The sequence below is a fragment of the Gopherus flavomarginatus genome, chromosome 12 (assembly GCF_025201925.1).
Source record: "Gopherus flavomarginatus isolate rGopFla2 chromosome 12, rGopFla2.mat.asm, whole genome shotgun sequence".
Taxonomy (NCBI): domain Eukaryota; kingdom Metazoa; phylum Chordata; order Testudines; family Testudinidae; genus Gopherus; species Gopherus flavomarginatus.
In genome coordinates, this window is record NC_066628.1 from 2,277,164 (window position 1) to 2,293,493 (window position 16,330).

At 57.8% G+C, this 16,330-nt stretch overlaps 1 protein-coding gene across 1 annotated transcript; it reads right to left on the minus strand.

Moving 5' to 3' along the window:
• Nucleotides 1-10,200: 10,200 nt before the first annotated feature.
• On the minus strand, nucleotides 10,201-15,178 carry LOC127032389 (antigen-presenting glycoprotein CD1d-like). Its single transcript, XM_050919643.1, has 6 exons — nucleotides 15,046-15,178; nucleotides 14,553-14,831; nucleotides 12,323-12,604; nucleotides 11,623-11,919; nucleotides 10,608-10,707; nucleotides 10,201-10,527 (listed from the first exon to the last, which is right to left on the minus strand). Exons 1-6 carry the CDS (start codon nucleotides 15,092-15,094, stop codon nucleotides 10,488-10,490), a joined length of 1,047 nt encoding a protein of 348 aa, XP_050775600.1. The 5' UTR covers nucleotides 15,095-15,178; the 3' UTR covers nucleotides 10,201-10,487.
• Between the last annotated feature and the right edge of the window lie 1,152 nt (nucleotides 15,179-16,330).

Consider the following 16,330-nt stretch of genomic DNA (forward strand, 5'->3'; position numbering starts at 1 on the left):
TTTGTTCCCGGGATAGCAGCTTCTTACTCAGGTACACGATGGGGTGTCTCTCCCCCTTTTCATCCTCCTGCATTAACACCGCCCCCAGTCCCGTGTCTGAGGCATCGGTGAACACCATAAAGGGTTTGTCAAAATCTGGGTTTGCCAGAACTGGGCCGCTAACCAGAGCCTCCTTCAGCGCCCGGAAAGCCTCCTGGCACTGCTCAGTCCAGATCACCTTGTCTGGCTTCCCCTTTTTGCACAGTTCAGTGATGGGGCCAGCTATGGCACTGAAGTGAGGCACGAACCTTCGATAGTACCCCGCCATCCCAATAAAGGCCTGGACCTGCTTTTTGGTCTGGGGAGCAGGCCAGTCTCTGATCACCTCCACCTTGGCTGGTTCCGGCTTCAGGCAGCCGCTCCCCACCCGATGGCCCAGGTAAGATACTTCAGCCATCCCCACCTTGCACTTCTCAGCCTTTACTGTTAACCCAGCCTTTCGGAGTCGGTCCAGGACTTGTTTAACCTGGGACATGTGCTCCTCCCAGGTCTGGCTGAAGACGCAGATATCGTCAATATACGCCACGGCAAAACTCTCCATCCCCCTCAGTAGCTGATCCACCAGGCGCTGGAAGGTGGCCGGTGCTCCCTTGAGGCCGAAGGGCAGGGTCAGAAACTCATAGAGCCCCAGAGGGGTGATAAAGGCCGATTTCAGCCTGGCATCTGCGTCCAGCGGCACTTGCCAGTAGCCTTTGGTAAGATCCATAGTGGTGAGGTACCGAGCACCTCCCAGCTTGTCTAGGAGCTCATCAGGCCTGGGCATAGGGTAGGCATCAGATACGGTGATGGCATTGAGCTTTCGATAGTCCACACAGAACCGGATTGACCCTTCCTTCTTGGGGACCAGCACCACTGGCGAGGCCCAAGGGCTGGAAGACGGCTGGATCACCCCCAAAGCCAGCATGTCCCTGACCTCTCTTTCAAGATCCTGGGCAGTTTTACCAGTGACCCGAAAAGGGGAGCATCTTATAGGGGGATGTGACCCGGTGTCCACCCGGTGGACAGTCAAATTAGTGCGTCCAGGCTGGTTGGAAAACAGCTGTCGGTATAGATGCAGCACCTCTCTGATCTCAGCGTGCTGGCCCGGGGTCAGCTAATCAGAGAGGGGAATCGCCTCCAGAGGGGAACCAGCTTTTGTCCCAGGGAATAGATCTACTAAGGGGTCATCTCCCTGCCCCTTCCAATGTCCACACACGGCCAACACCACATTCCCCCTGTCATAGTATGGTTTCATCATGTTCACATGGTACACCCGACGGTGATGTGCCTGGTTTGACAGCTCCACCACATAGTTTACCTCGTTCAGTTGCTTGATAGCCTTGAAGGGCCCTTCCCAGGCAGCCTGGAGTTTGTTTCTCCTCACGGGGATGAGAACCATCACCTGATCCCCGGTGGCGAAGGTACGGGCCCGTGCCATGCGGTCATACCAGACCTTCTGCCTCCTCTGGGCTCGGGCCAGATTCTCCCTGGCCAGGCCCATGAGCTCTGCCAGTCTTTCCCGGAAGGTCAGGACATATTCCACCACTGACTCTCCCTCAGGAGAGGCCTTCCCCTCCCATTCGTCCCTCATCAGGTCTAGGGGCCCCCTCACCCGCCTTCCATACAACAGTTCGAAAGGTGAAAACCCGGTAGATTCCTGGGGTACCTCCCTGGATGCGAACAGCAAGTCAGGTAAGTACGTGTCCCAGTCCTGCGGGTGCTGGTTCATAAATGTTTTTAGCATCATCTTCAGCGTCCCGTTGAACCTTTCTACCAGCCCGTTGGACTGGGGGTGATACGCTGAGGCCCAGTTGTGCTGGACCCCACATCTCTGCCATAAGGACCGGAGCAGGGCCGACATGAAGTTGGACCCCTGGTCCGTTAAGACCTCCTTGGGGAACCCCACTCGGCTGAAAATTGTCAGCAGCGCATCTGCCACTGTGTCTGCTTCGATAGAGGACAAGGCCACCGCCTCGGGGTAGCGAGTGGCAAAATCCACCACCACCAGGATGTATTTCTTCCCTGACCGGGTCATCTTGCTGAGGGGTCCCACTATGTCCATGGCCACCTTCTGGAAAGGTTCTTCTATGATGGGTAAAGGCCTCAAAGCCGCTTTCCCCTTGTCCCGGGCCTTCCCCACCCTCTGGCAGGGGTCACAGGATTGGCAGTACTGTCGGACATGGGTAAAGACCCCAGGCCAGTAAAAGTTCTGTAGCAGCCTCTGTCTGGTGCGCCGGATTCCCTGGTGCCCTGCGAGAGGGATGTCATGGGCCAGGTACAGCAGCTTGTGACGAAACTTCTGGGGAACCACCAGCTGCCTCCTGTTCCCCCATGACTCTACTTCCCCTGGGGGAGCCCATTCTCGGTACAGGAACCCCTTCTCCCACAGGAACCTCTCCTTGCAACCTCTCCTCATGGTCTGTACCGCACTAAGGTCAGCCCGGTCCCTGTGCTTCCGCAAGGAGGGATCTTTCTGCAACTCGGCCTGGAATTCAGCAACTGGGACAGGGATGGGGACCGGCTCTCTCTTGCTGGCTGGGTCTGAGGCCGCAGCCTCTCTGCACCGTGCCCCTGGGCGTTCCCCGCTCCCTGGGTTAGGGTCCTGCACCTCGGGTCGAGTACCTTCCCCGTTGTCGGGGTGCAGTGCCCTTTGCCGACTCTGACTACGAGTCATGACCAGGGCACTCTGGGTGTTAGTAGGCCAGTCCTCGAGGTCCCCTCCCGTTAACACGTCAGTGGGCAAATATCGGTGTACCCCCACATCCTTGGGGCCCTCCTTGGCCCCCCATTTCAGGTGTACCCTTGCCACGTGCACCTTGAATGGGGTCCCGCCCACGCCCATCAGGGTCAGGTAGGTGTCGGGCACCATCTGATCTGAGGCCACCACCTCAGGCCGGGCCAGCGTCACCTCTGCGCCCGTGTCCCAGTACCCAGTGACCTTCCTCCCATCTACCTCCAGGGAAACAATGCACTCCTTCCGGAGGGGCAGCCCCGCGCCCACCCGGTAAACCAAAAACCCGGCGCCTGGAGCCTCCACAGGTGGTATGTTGCCAGCCCCCCTTTCCTGGGAATGTAGCCCCTCCTCCGATTGGGTTTTTACCCAGTCCACCCTCTGCGGGTTGGGTCTGCTTGGTCTGTCCCTGAGCTTGGGGCACTGGGCCCGTATGTGACCTCGTTGGCCACAGCGATAGCAGCCCATGTCTCGTGGGTCCCCTTGAGTAGGTCGGAGGGACCTGCCACTGGATGTTCCCCTTTTGGGGGGGTTCTCCATAGGACCCCGCTGGGAGGTCCCATGATGACTCTCTCTCTGCGTTGAGGCAGGCCTGCTCCTTCGAGACTCCTCCCTGCCATCCCCTGCCCGACTGTCCACAAATTGGTCGGCCAGCTGGCCTGCGTGCTGCGGGTTCTCCGGCTTCTGGTCCATCAACCACAGCCTCAGGTCGGACGGGCACTGCTCGTACAGGTGCTCCAGTATGAATAGGTCAAGCAGGTCCTCTTTAGTTTGGGCCCCAGCTGTCCACTTGCGGGCATACCCCTGCGCCCGGTTGACCAGTTGTAGGTATGTGACCTCACGGGTTTTACGCTGGCTCCGGAACTTTTTCCGGTACATCTCCGGAGTCAGCCCAAACTCGCGGAGCAGGGCCTGTTTGAACAGTTCGTAGTCCCCTGCCTCCGCCCCTTTCAGTCGGCTGTACACCTCCACGGCTGTGGAGTCCAGTAAGGGGGTGAGAACCGCGATCCTGTCTGCAGGGTCAACCCTGTGCAGCTCGCAGGCATTCTCAAAGGCCGTCAGGAAGGTGTCTATGTCCTCCCCCTCCTTACGCCGGGGCAGCAAGTGCTTATCAAAGCTCTTTGTAGGCTTGGGTCCCCCTCACTCACCGCAGCCGGGGCCTCACTGCTCCTCAGCTGGGCCAGGTCCAGCTCATGTTTACGCTGTTTCTCCTTCTCCTCCCGCTCATGTTTACGCTGGTTCTCCTCATGTTCACGCTGTTTCGCCTTCTCCTCCAGCTTTTGCCTCTTTAACTCGAGCTCCTCCCGTCTCAGCTCCCTTTCATATTCCAGCCGCGTCCGCGCCACGGATGCCGAGCGTTGCCGGGAGGATCCCCTGCTGGGGGGTGAGCGTCGCTGGGAGAATCCCCTGCTGGCCGGGGGGGTCACGGTGCCCTCGGTATACACTGGGCTCCTCCCCGCCCTTCCCCTAGGCCTAGGAAGGGGGGGTCTCGGGAAGCCCTCGTCCGCCGGGTGACCACTCCCAGCGGGGACAGACACTGGTGCCTGCGCTGCATCTGCCCGGGTGCTTCCCTCAGAGACAGGGCTCCGTTCATTCATGCGGTCTCCCTGCTCCAGCTGGGCAATCAGCTGGTCCTTGCTGAGCCTCCCCGGGCGCAGCCCCCTCTGCTTGCACAGCTCCAGCAGGTCACACTTGCGCCGCTTGGCATACATCTTCCTGCTGGCCACTCACAGGCCGGGGTGCTCGCCGCTCCCCACGGTTTCCAGGGGGACCCCTAGTGCACCAGCCCTTCTTGAGGTCACCACCTCTCTGCCAGGGTCGAGCTGCAGACTCCTCCGCCCCTGGGACCACTCGCTGCAATCCCCCGGGGGACCCTGTTACTGCAAAGTCCTTCTCACTGGGCACACACTCCCAGGGGTTAACCACCCCTTCGTTTTACTGCTCCCCAGTCACTTACTGCAGGAAGCGCTGTCCACGGGGTGCAGTATCTCCTGCCGCTGCCACCAGTTGTCACGGAGTGTGGGGGAGTCCGGCCCTGCACCCCTCTTCCTGGGACCCACAGTGACTCTCGGCCAGCCAGTAAAACAGAAGGTTTATTGGACAACAGGAACACAGGTTACAGCAGAGCTTTCAGGCACAGTCAGGACCCCTCCACCGAGTCCTTCTGGGCTTTCAGGGTGCTTGGATCCCAGCTAGGATACCCTGAATTCCGCCCATCCAGCCCCGAGCCCAAACTCAAACTGCTTCCCTCCTGCCACTCCCTTCCTTTGTCCCCTTCCCGGGCAAAGGTGTTGACCTTTCCCCTCCCTTACCTAGCTCAGGTTACAGGCCCTGGCATCGGCCATCCCCTAAAGTCCTCCCCTGCTCTCCCGCTCCCCACACAGACAGTCCCTACTCCATCACACCTAGTACTCGCTATTCGGGATTTATAAGAACCTGTATCAGGGAGACTGGAGAGAAACCTGCTTGCACGTCTGGTCCCTCTGAGCCCCAGAGAGAACGACAACCAAACACTCACAGCACACACACAAACTTCCCTCCCTCAAGATTTGAAAGTCTCCTGTCCCCTGATTGCTCCTCTGCTCAGGTGACAGCCAGGCTTACTGATCTTGTTAACCCTTTACAGGCAAAAGAGACATGAAGTACTCCTGTTCTACTAACCCTTAACCATCTGTTTATGACAAGCCGCCACTGCTCTAACCCACCAGCCCCCACTTCCCTCCCAGAGCCAGGGAGAGAACCCAGGAGTCCTGGCTTCCCACCCCCTGCTCTAACCACCAGCCCCCACTGCCCTCCCAGAGCTGGGGAGAGAACCCAGCAGTTCTGGCTCCCAGTCCCCACTGCTCTAACCCACCAGCCGCCACTCTCCTCCCATAGCCAGGGAGAGAACCCAGGAGTCCTGGCTTCCCATCCCCCTGCTCTGACCACCAGCCCCCACTGCCCTCCCAGAGCTAGGGAAAGAACCCAGGACTCCTGGCTCCCAGCCTCCTGCTCTAACCACCAGCCCCTACTGCCCTCCCAGACCTAGGGAGAGAACCCAGGACTCCTGCTCCCAGCCCCCCAAACTTTCTGAGCCCCGCCTTCCCCTAGCTGTGTGACAGAGAACCCAGGAGTCCTGGCTCCCAGCCCCTTACCCACCCGCTCAAACCTTCTCAGCTCCGCCTTCCCCATAGCTCTGGGATAGAACCCAGGAGTCCAGGTCCCTGTGCCATTGCTCAGTTTGGGTCTGTGCAGAGCCTGGCATAACAAGGGTGCTGATCTGTGCTGCACCTGGCACCACAGGGGCCCCGATATTTTTCAGGGGATCTGTGTGGTGCCCAGGGGCCCCGCCATTGGCTACGGCTGCAGGTTCTGTGGGAGGCCAGAGCGTGCCGAGTCCTCGTGGCTCTGTCTGCTCCTGCGCTCCTGGCGAGAAACAGGAAATTCAGCAGCCTTCACGGCTGCCGCTGTTGCAAAGGCAGCAGCACATCAAGTGGGTAGTGATTTACAGCCAGCTATAGACGTGTCAGAGTCGGGGTCGTGTGCAACACACAAATAACTGACCATGGTTTCTGTCCCGCGAGCTGGAGTCGCTCTCCAGGCGCTCAGCTTGCAGAGCCAAAAAATACTTCTAGCCCTCATGGGTGGAAAGAAATTTCTCCAAACCAGGGCGCGTGGGACCCACACCTCAGTCTGCAGAGACCCTGAGCTGGTCGCTCTGAGAGGGGGCATGAAGTTTAAGCATATCTGAGATAACAAGGATTGGGACCGAAGGATCTTTTATACAATTTCAAGCCTTCTTTGACAAGTTGGAATCCCTCGGGGAACCATAGTAATTAGGGCAACTTTGAAATAGGTTCATTACTGGTACTTTGCTATTTTAGTCTGCAGAAGAGGAGAGTGAGGGGGATTGGATAGCAGCCTTCAGCTACCTGAAGGGGGTTCCAGAGAGGATGGAGCTCGGCTGTTCTCTGTGGTGGCAGATGACAGAACAAGGAGCAATGGTCTCTAGTTGCAGTGGGGGAGGTCTAGGTTGGATATTAGGAAACACTATTTCACTAGGAGGGTGGTGAAGCACTGGAATGGGTTCCCTAGGGAGGAGGTGGAATCTCCTTCCTTAGAGGTTTTTAAGGTCAGCTTGACAAAGCCCTGGCTGGGATGATTTAGTTGGGGTTGGTCCCGCTTTGAGCAGGGGGTGGGACTAGATACCTCCTGAGGTTCTTTGCAACCCTGATATTCTATGATTCTATTCGAATTAACATAAGGCATGTTCCTCTGCCACTTCAAAGAGAGATGAATACCGAGATACCCTGTGTTTACAATTCATTTACATGCTAGGATGTTCTTTTAATCTCTGAATTATCAGAACACAGCATAGACAAGGACTGTTGATTACATTGTTCACCACTACCGGTATATATGTAAATACACAAAACCACAAACATTATCTTCACATATGTCTTTAAGGGTTGAATTTGAGTAATTTATTTTGCAGGATGCTTAACCCGTTCTGGCCAAGCATCACAGCTGGAAGGGCTTGTTTTGAGCCAACTGCTTAAAATGTTTCATTTCCAAACAGAACCTGTTTTAGAACTTTACATTCCACCCAAATTTCCAATTTCTCACCCATATGTCCCGGTTCAGAAGAAACACAAGCGTTAAAAAAATAGACTTTCCATCTATTTTTTTAACATCTGAACTGGGAGCATTTGAAATTCCAGCCAAGATCCCTGCTCGTGAACAGCATTATTTTCCAGCCATATCACCTTCTCTCCTCTGTACTGCAATCTCTCCTCCTCCAGAGACTCACTCTACAATGTTTTTGAAACAAACACATCTGCACTGAGCAAAAAGTTGGAAGCCTTAAAAAACTCTCCCCATTGTTTCTGCTAGAAATTTCCTCATAGCAAGGTGTGTCGTACATTCACAAGACATATATATTTCCTAGTGCAAAAGTGTTTATTTCAATAACATTGAAATATTTGTAAGGAAAAGAAAATATGTTCCATAAATGTAACTACGACTGGGGTGGAACATATCAGTGAGCTATTACATATAGATATAAACCCACACACCCACACACCTTTTTTGTCTACAAGGAAAAACATTATTTTCCATAATGATTTTTTCTGAAAATACTGTTTCTAAAGAGAAACATCTTCCCCAAACTATTTTCCTTTTTCAAATGATACTGTTTTTGTCAACAAGACTAGTTCACAAAGCTACGTTTTCTGTTCAAAGCTCTCTCTGCACTGGAAGAACATTTCCCAGCAGCCAGCTTTCATTAAAAATGCTTCATTTAAAACCCATTGAAATAACATTTGCTCACAAGTTATAGTTCCCCAGAAACGTTTGATTGGACAGAACAGTTTCTAAATAAGCTAAGGAAAAAGTTGGGACCAGATCCCAGCTGCCGTCAAGCGGCCGCGCCTGCACTGACCTCAGTGGGGCCAGGCACTGAGCATCTGTCAATCAGTTCCATTGAAGTTAGAAGAGCTACAGAGGATAGACACCAACTAGGGGGCTGGCCCCATTGACTCCGACGGACCTACAGCTGATTGACACAAGCTGGGGCTCTGGTCCCATTGCTTCCAGTGGATCTACAACCGACTGACCCCGTTTGCTGACTGCTTCTCCTGCGCGCTCTCTCTGCCTCCTTCCACTGCTGCGTTCTCCTTGGGTTTCTGTGTCTTCTCCCTCTGCTGCCGGACAGGACAGGACACTCTCCTGCTCCTCCATCAGCTCTCCATTCAGTTGTTCGACAGATGGGCCACTCAGGGAAGCTTCTCTGTTTTTCTCTCCTTCTCTTCACCGTCCATTTGCTCTCCACTTACCCCGGGCTGTCTGCTGACACACTGACTTTTATATTGACCCATCAAGACTTTCTTGCGCATGACAACTGCTCACGTTCCAAACGGTCCGTTCTGTTTTCAGTCTGCCTCAATTGTTTACCTCAGCGTTATGATCTGCTGACCTTTCCCCTACTTTGGTTTTCCCACCAATTCTATTTTTAGAGCTATGTGACCCGCAGCTTCAAATAGAGGAAAGACTCTTGCTAACTTAAAATGGAAGCCAGGGATATAAAATGGAGTCTGGGGAATTTCTCTGGTATCAGCATCATCCACTCAGGATTTTGACCTGAAGTTATTGCTCGTTGTTTCTCACCTTTAGGCAAAAAGGGAAGCAGCTTAGAGGGTAGCATAAAAAGTCTCAAAATTCAGGCTCAGAAGTTATCAGTCTCTGGTGTGTTTCTCAAGTGAGTTTGGTCTCCATACTTTTCAAAGGGGAAGTGTATTTGTTTCATAACTAGAGAGGAACTGATTGATTTGCGAACACTTCAACTGTGTCTGTAACAACCTGAGGTTCCAGGAGAGGAGAAGTGAAGGGGAGGCCAGGAGGGCACAACCGTAGCTCAGAGTTTGAAAGGTCTGACTCAGATGTATGGGAAGCCAGGGGCTGGGATTAGCTCCGCACTTCCTGGACGTGGGCTGAGAGATGGGCAGGAAGTTCCTCGGTTGCTAGAAAACTGGATTTGAGCCTGAAGGGGAAGCTAAAGTAAATTGTGGTGAATCAGCATTCGAGTGAAACCCTCCAGTGCCACTGGGTCATGGCCCCACTGGAGGCTCATTTCCTGGGGCTTCCGGCCCCATCCCTGAGCCATTTACCTTCCTTATTCCTCAAGCAGACGAGCAATCCCAGGACCATGAAGAGCAACCCCAGAACGGAGCCCCCGACCCCAGCCAGCATCTTGCCCCTGGCAGAGTCAGTCGGAGCTTCTGTGAAAACAAGAGCACGGGTGGCTTGGGCTCAACCCAGCTTTTCCTTCCCTTTGTCACGTCCCCGCTCTCTGCCCCCGGGGGTGGGGATGGGGATGGGGATCTGGGCCAGGCCCATCCCCTGAGGGGCTCCACAGAGCTAGGGGTGCCCCAGTGGGCTCAGGGGTTGCCCCACACTCAGAGGCTCTTACCCCACTGCACGGTGAGGGGGCCCCACGGGCTGATGTGCTCCACCTGGCAGGTGTAGATGTCCCTGCACCAGTGGGTCATCGCCAGCACCAGCAGGATCTGGAAGGTTCAGTCTCCGTTGTGGAGCAGCTCTGTGGACAACACCCCGGCCATCTGCTCCTGCCCATTCATGATCCATTTCATTCCAATCCCTGAGAGGTAAAACCCCATCACAGGGTCCCTCACACCCAGCTCTGAAGGGTCCCTGCCCCCAGGAGCTCTCAGCTCAGCCCAGCCAGCAACTTGGGGCGGCCTCCCCAGTGCCCCAAAGGCCGTAATGTTCTCAGGGCTCTGTGCAGGTTACTGGGCCTATGTCCCATGGGCAACTCGCTTGCTTTCCGGGCACCTCAGCTCAGCCTGAACACCCTGCCAGGACCCTCCTGGTTCCCACGCCCCCACCTGTACCCTTCCGCTTTGTGTACGTAGCTGTGTCTGACCCCTGCAGCAAGGCCCCGGCTCCTACAGCCCCCCGTGGGGTCCACCTGGTAGCCCCTCCCAGAAGGGTTTATTGAATGGAAGAGGCCAGTGCCGGCTCCCTGCAGATCCTGAAATCCAGCGATTCCACAGTCCTTCAAATGTCCCTGAATGTCCTAGAGGGAGGAGAATCCCACCCCCCACACAGGGCCCCGATCTCCCAGCGCCTTGATCCAGTCCTGTCCTTGGGCCCTGAGTTCTGGAGCCAGGAACACATCCAGCCCCAAGGTCCATGTCCGCAGGGAGGGGCCGATCCCCATGCCTGGGCCGGTGCCGCCCCTTCAGAGACTGGACTCCCTATGTCTAACGTCCTGGTAGCCCCTGGAAGGAGAGAGCAGAGGGGATGGGTTAGGGGGTGCCACGGCCCCACCCACCCCCACCCCAGAGAGGGGAGGACTCACCTGCGTCTGCTCCACCTCAGCACCGCGGCCACGGCGGCTACGGCCAGAACCCCCAGGGTGATGCCCACGGCCAGGCCGGGGCCCCAGGGCCTGCTCTGCTCTGTAAAACGGGGGGTGCCGGGCTGGGACCGGGGACAGGGGTGTGGGCCCTGTTCCCTCTGCCTCCCCCGCAGTCTCCCCTGTGCCCCTCACCTCCTGGTCCTCAGCCCCCCACCCTGTTCCCTCTGCCTCCCCTGCAGTCCCCCCTGTGCCTCCCACCCCCGACCTACTGCCCTCAGCCCCCCACTCTGTTCCCTCTGCCTCCCCCGCAGTCCCCCCTGTGCCTCCCACCCCCGACCTACTGCCCTCAGCCCCCCACTCTGTTCCCTCTGCCTCCCCCGCAGTCCCCCCTGTACCTCCCACCCCTGACCCACTGCCCTCAGCCCCCCACCCTGTTCCCTCTGCCTCCCCCGCAGTCCCCCCTGTACCTCCCACCCCTGACCCACTGCCCTCAGCCTCCCCCGCAGTTTCCTCTGATCACCCCACCCCGACTCACTGCCCTCAGCTTTTGCCCTACCCCATGTCTCTTCCTTCAGCCTCCCCCACCATCCCATTCCCATCACTCCCCCTGCTGTCCCACCCCCTCAACTTCCCCCCATTCCAGTCCTGCTCCCCTGTCTCATCCCCTCCTGACCCTGTCCCTCTCCCCAGCCCCCCGCCCAGCCCCATTGTCTCCCCTGCCCCACTCCACACAGCTCTCTCTACCCTGTCCCAGTCATGCTCCCCTCAGCCCCTATCCTACTCCCCCCATCCCAGTCCTGTCCCGTCTCCCTCAGCCCCAACCCTGCTCCTCCCGTCCCAGGCGGGTGCCCCTCAGTTCCTCCACTCTGCTTCCCCCTGTCCGTCCCCACACACACACCGACACCCTTGACCTCCCTCCGCCACAATCCCATTGCCTGCACCCACCCGTCTCACTGAGGACATGCAGGAAAAGCCCCCAGAGACCATGACCCCCCCCTCAGGGACGTGCACCTACCCCAGGGGATCAGCAGGCTCTGGCCCCCCAGGCTGCTGTGCTGCACCCGGCAGGCGTAGCTGTGCCCGGCGCCCGGCTCCACGGCCAGGGAGCTGCGCAGCTGGTAGGTCAGGTCCGCGTTGGGCAGGATCCCACTGGAGTTCAGCCGCCCGCCCGGCGCCACCTCCTCCCCGTCCTGCAGCCAGGCCACGCGGACGGGCCGGGGGTAGAAACCGGTGACCCGGCAAACCAGTAGTACCGGCGCGGGGGTCCCGGCTGGGGGAGGCACTCGGGCAAACACCACGGCGACCGGCTTCTCTGAGACAGGAGGAGACAGACGGGGCGGGGGAGAGGGGACGATTCAGCCTGAGCCTCAGAGACTCACTAGCCAAGCCCAGCTCCACCCCCCGGGGTCAGGCGTTGGCCCCACTGTCCTGCCAGACCCCAATTCTATCCCCTGCAGTTACCAGTGGTGACAGAATCCCCTTCACTTCCTGTCCTAAACTGCTGTGTAGTGCGGCTATGAACAGGTAATGTGCTCCACCCCACATATAGCTACATTTGTACGGTAGGCAAGGGGGCCCTGGATAACCAGCCCCTGGCCCACCCCAGAGCTGGCTGCATATGAGCACTGGGTGTGGAATCCGTGTGTAAACAGCAAACACACCCTACCCCAGGGGTGGCTGCATCTCAGCGAGCGGCGACTGGTGTCCGGCCTCACCTTGCCTCGCCAGAGACTCATTCCCGTGCTGGACAAAGCTTTTGAGCTGATTGACACATGTCGTTCTCAGGAGAAACTGAAGCATGACGGCCACAACTCTGTTGTAGTTTAGACTCTCCAGGGCTTTGAGCGTCAGTTTATCCCCCCGCTGAGTGACCCATTTGCCGCTGTCCGTGTCAAAGCTGACAAAGTCCTCGCCGTTCATCCCAGCATCACAGAATCGCCTCGAGGTGCCGTTGGGGTGGAGCTCGCAGCCGATGGAGAACTGGGTAACAAAGGGGTCTGGAACAGGAAGGACAGGGGGGATGAGGACAGGCCGTCCAGAGGTCACCGGGACAGTGGTGGTGATGGAAAAGGCCTAAGAATTAAAAGGCCTGCAATTCCGGCTTCTGCTTCTTCTGCTTTTAGCTAAAGGATGGGCCTAGGGATTTGAATGATAGACGGGACCTGAGAATCAAGGACAGGACATGCATTTAATCTTATATTTAACCAGGTCAGCTATTTGCTAATTAGCCCGCTTGGCACGTAAATATATGCAGCTGTTTTCTCAGGTATCCCCAAAGACATTTAATGCCAGGGGTCAAGGCATGTACCTTACTCTCCCTTCAAAATGACAAATGTATCCGCAACAGATGTCTCCTGTATCCCCCTCCCCAAAATAATACATGTATTCTGTGTAACCTGTTATCTATAGGTCAGCATAATGACGTAAACAGGATGAGAACTAAAGTTGTTTGTTGCTGATTATAAAAGGGGCTCATGTCGCCCATGTAAGGTGTGTTCTTCTTCTCTGGCACTAGCCGAGGAGAAACACCCGCTCAGCTGAACGAGAATAAAGGTGTGGTACCCGTCTTCTTGTCCTCTGTGCCTCCTTGGTGTAATTAGGTAAGCTCCAGGGGGAAACGGGCCCTATTTGGCCAACAGTGGTGGTGGTGTTGGGGGAAATAAAGGCATAATGTCAGGTGCAATGAGGATGTTTGGCCACAAGATGCTGGCGGGATTGTGGGGCGGCCCTGGCTTGAGGTCAGGATACATTGCAGGTTCTGTTTAAAGGTGATTTTTCAAAGTGTTCTAACCTCCACATGCATAGTCGGACTGGCTCGACAATTGCTGTGAGACATCGGGGCCTGACGCAGAGTTTGTGGGGCTAATTTGGGGTCACTTCATCAGGAGGATCCATAGATAGAGATCCCGTCCCAAATAAAAGCTTAATTATTTAGAACACTATTTGAGATGCCCTAGAAAAAACTGTGGCCCTGAGTGTCAATACACTCACACCCCTGGGCTCCCCTGAGCTCAGAGCCGCACCGGTAGCAAGGACACGTTTGGCTTCCCAACGTTACAAAAGTCCCCAGGCCTTGGTTCTGTGTGTGGAGTGGATCGCTGGGCGGTGGCACCTCTGCCCACAGACAGTTCACACCCCTGCGAGGGGTTCTTTCCTTAGCAGCGACTCAGGACGTGACACACCGAGTCACACACTCGCTCAGTGGGGGAGGCTGCAACCTCGAAGCCCCAGGAGGATCGACTGAAGTCCAGTCACCGAGCGGTTCCTGTGGCTGTGAGCTGTGATCACACGGCCGGCTCTCACTCTGTCGTGCAACGCACGTGCCCAGGCAGATTGCTGTGAAACTAGCTCCGCCCCAGCAAGGTGCAGGGGAGACTTTGTGGAGCAAATTTGGGGGCAGGTGGTTAAGCTTTGAGTGCTCCAGCATCAGACACCCAGCGCAGACCCCGGGCTGAGCCGCTGAGCAGAGGCGAGCTGGGTTCTGTCCCATGCCCTGGGGCAGCGCTGGCTGGGAGGGTGGGGGAGGCATTAGCTTAGCTCTGCACTTCCTGCCCATGTGTCAGTTTTCACGGTTCAGGCAGGACAAGTGGCACCTTGAGCAGCCTCCCCCCTCGTTTCCACTTCCCCCTCCTTCGACAAAGGCCTTTGGTAGGGCACGTGGTTGTGAAAGACCATGAGCCTAGGGTCAGGGGCTGGGACATGGGGCCTTTCCCCTCTGGGGCGCACAGGCTACAATCCGGCCCCAGGGCAGTGGACTGGCTCAGTGAGGTGGAGAATGGGATATGGGGCCTTTCCCCTCTGGGGGACACTGGCTCCACTCACCCTAAGGGCCAGGGACTGGCTGTCTTGCCCCCAATGACACACTCAGTTGCTGCGGTGAGTGTGTCAGTTCTCAGCTCCCCGGTGGGTGCGGGAAGGGACCCCCTCAGAGCGCCCCATACTCACAGCCCTCTCCTTCCTCCTCAACCAGTTCCTTCATCAGACGGATGAAGTCAGACAGGTAGCGATAGATCAACTCCTCCAGGTCCTGCCACTCCTTCGGGGTCAGGCCCTGCTGGGCCCAGGGCTGCAGGAAACGGACCTTGCAGGGCCTGCAGTCCAGGGAGTGGGTCTCCAGGTCGCCCAGCAGGGCCGTCCCCGCCATGTCCGTGGAGCTGGTGTTGTGGAAGATGATGGTTTGGAGCAGCCGGAGAGTGAGAGACCCTGGGGGGACAGGAGGGGAGGCTGGGGGGAGAGGAGAGGAAACACATGGGGGATAAAGCAGGGGGGGAGAGAGATTAATGAGTCTCCTTAACGCTCCCTCCCGCCAACCCGCCTCCCCCCTCCTCTTTCACCCCCAGCAAGGGTCACTAGCCCAGCGTGGTGCTGCCCCAGCCTGGCATTACACCACCCCCACCCTCCCCAGTAGCTAAAAGGGAGGGGACAGGTCCCCACTTACCAGCCAGGGCCCCCCATGCCCAGGGGAGGATCAGCAGAGGGAGCAGCATCCTGGCAAGGCAATACAGGCTCAGGCAGACGTCAGGGCAGCGGGACGAGACCGGGGCCCAGGGCTGCACACATGTGCTCTCGGTTCCTCCCAGGGCGGGAACCTGTCTGCCAACTTCTCCCTTTGTCTGTGTTTCCTCAGCTCCGTGCCCGCAGCTGCCAGCCCCGAGAGTGAGTCGGGGAGCGGTGGCTGCGCGAGAGGGGGAGTCCCGGCAACAGGATCAGTACCTGGGCCTGTCCCGACTCTCAGTCTCCTCCGTCTCCTCCAGCCTGGGTACCGCTGCTCCCAGCCCAGCCCCTAGCGCCGCCCTGGGGCAATGGGGAGTCCTGACTGCCTGGGGGGAGCCCCCTGCTGCCCCCGCCCCCCCTGCAGCCCAGCCCCTAGCGCCGCCCTGGGGCAATGGGGAGCCCTGACTGCCCGGGGAGAGCCCCCTGCTGCCCCCGCCCCCCCTGCAGCCCAGCCCCTAGCGCCACCCTGGGGCAATGGGGAGCCCTGACTGCCCGGGGAGAGCCCCCTGCTGCCCCCGCCCCCCCTGCAGCCCAGCCCCTAGCGCCGCCCTGGGGCAATGGGGAGTCCTGACTGCCCGGGGACAGCGCCCCCCTCTCAGGCCAGATTCACCCACAGACAAACCAGGCAGGCACCAAGGCCCTGAACTGGTGGGGGGTGGCCCCAAAATTACAGGCCAACTTCCCCCGCCTCACCCCGCCCAGGGGCTCCACCTGCCCCCAGCTGCCCCCTGTGACCTGGCTCCGCACCCAGGACCTGGCCTGGTGTGTGTGTGTGTGTGGGAGACTTGTGGGGGTGGAATGCAAACCCGACCCTCCTCACCCCATAGCGGGGTCCTGTCCTGTGGGGCTGGGCCTGGCTCCACCCGCAGGGGCTGCACCTGAGTGATGGGGTGAGATGGGGGGGGGAGAGGCAGAAAAGAAGGGAGGGCAGAGACCCCCCCACTGCCACCTCATCCTTGTGTCTCAATGGCCCCTCCCCCTCCATCCCCATGACCCCTGCCCCTCCCTGCCCCTTTCCTATTAGCCACACTCCTGCTCCCTGCCCCTCCCATAAGAACGGCCGTACCGGGTCAGAGCAAAGGTCCATCCAGCTCTGTATCCTGTCTACCGACAGTGGCCAATGCCAGGTGCCCCAGAGGGAGTGACCCTAAGAGGCAATGATCAAGTGATCTCTCTCCTGCCGTCCATCTCCATCCTCTGGTGAACAGAGGCTAGGGACACCATTCTTT

Bases quoted from the DNA above. Each gene is read 5' to 3' on its own strand.
- LOC127032389 (XM_050919643.1), bottom strand. From the start codon at position 15,094: ATGCTGCTCCCTCTGCTGATCCTCCCCTGGGCATGGGGGGCCCTGGCT. The intron at 14,832-15,045 runs GTAAGTGGGGAC...CTCTCCCCCCAG, and splicing joins GGCATGGGGGGCCCTGGCTG to CCTCCCCTCCTGTCCCCCCA. The intron at 10,708-11,622 runs GTAGGTGCACGT...CCCGTTTTACAG, and splicing joins GAGCCTGCTGATCCCCTGGG to AGCAGAGCAGGCCCTGGGGC.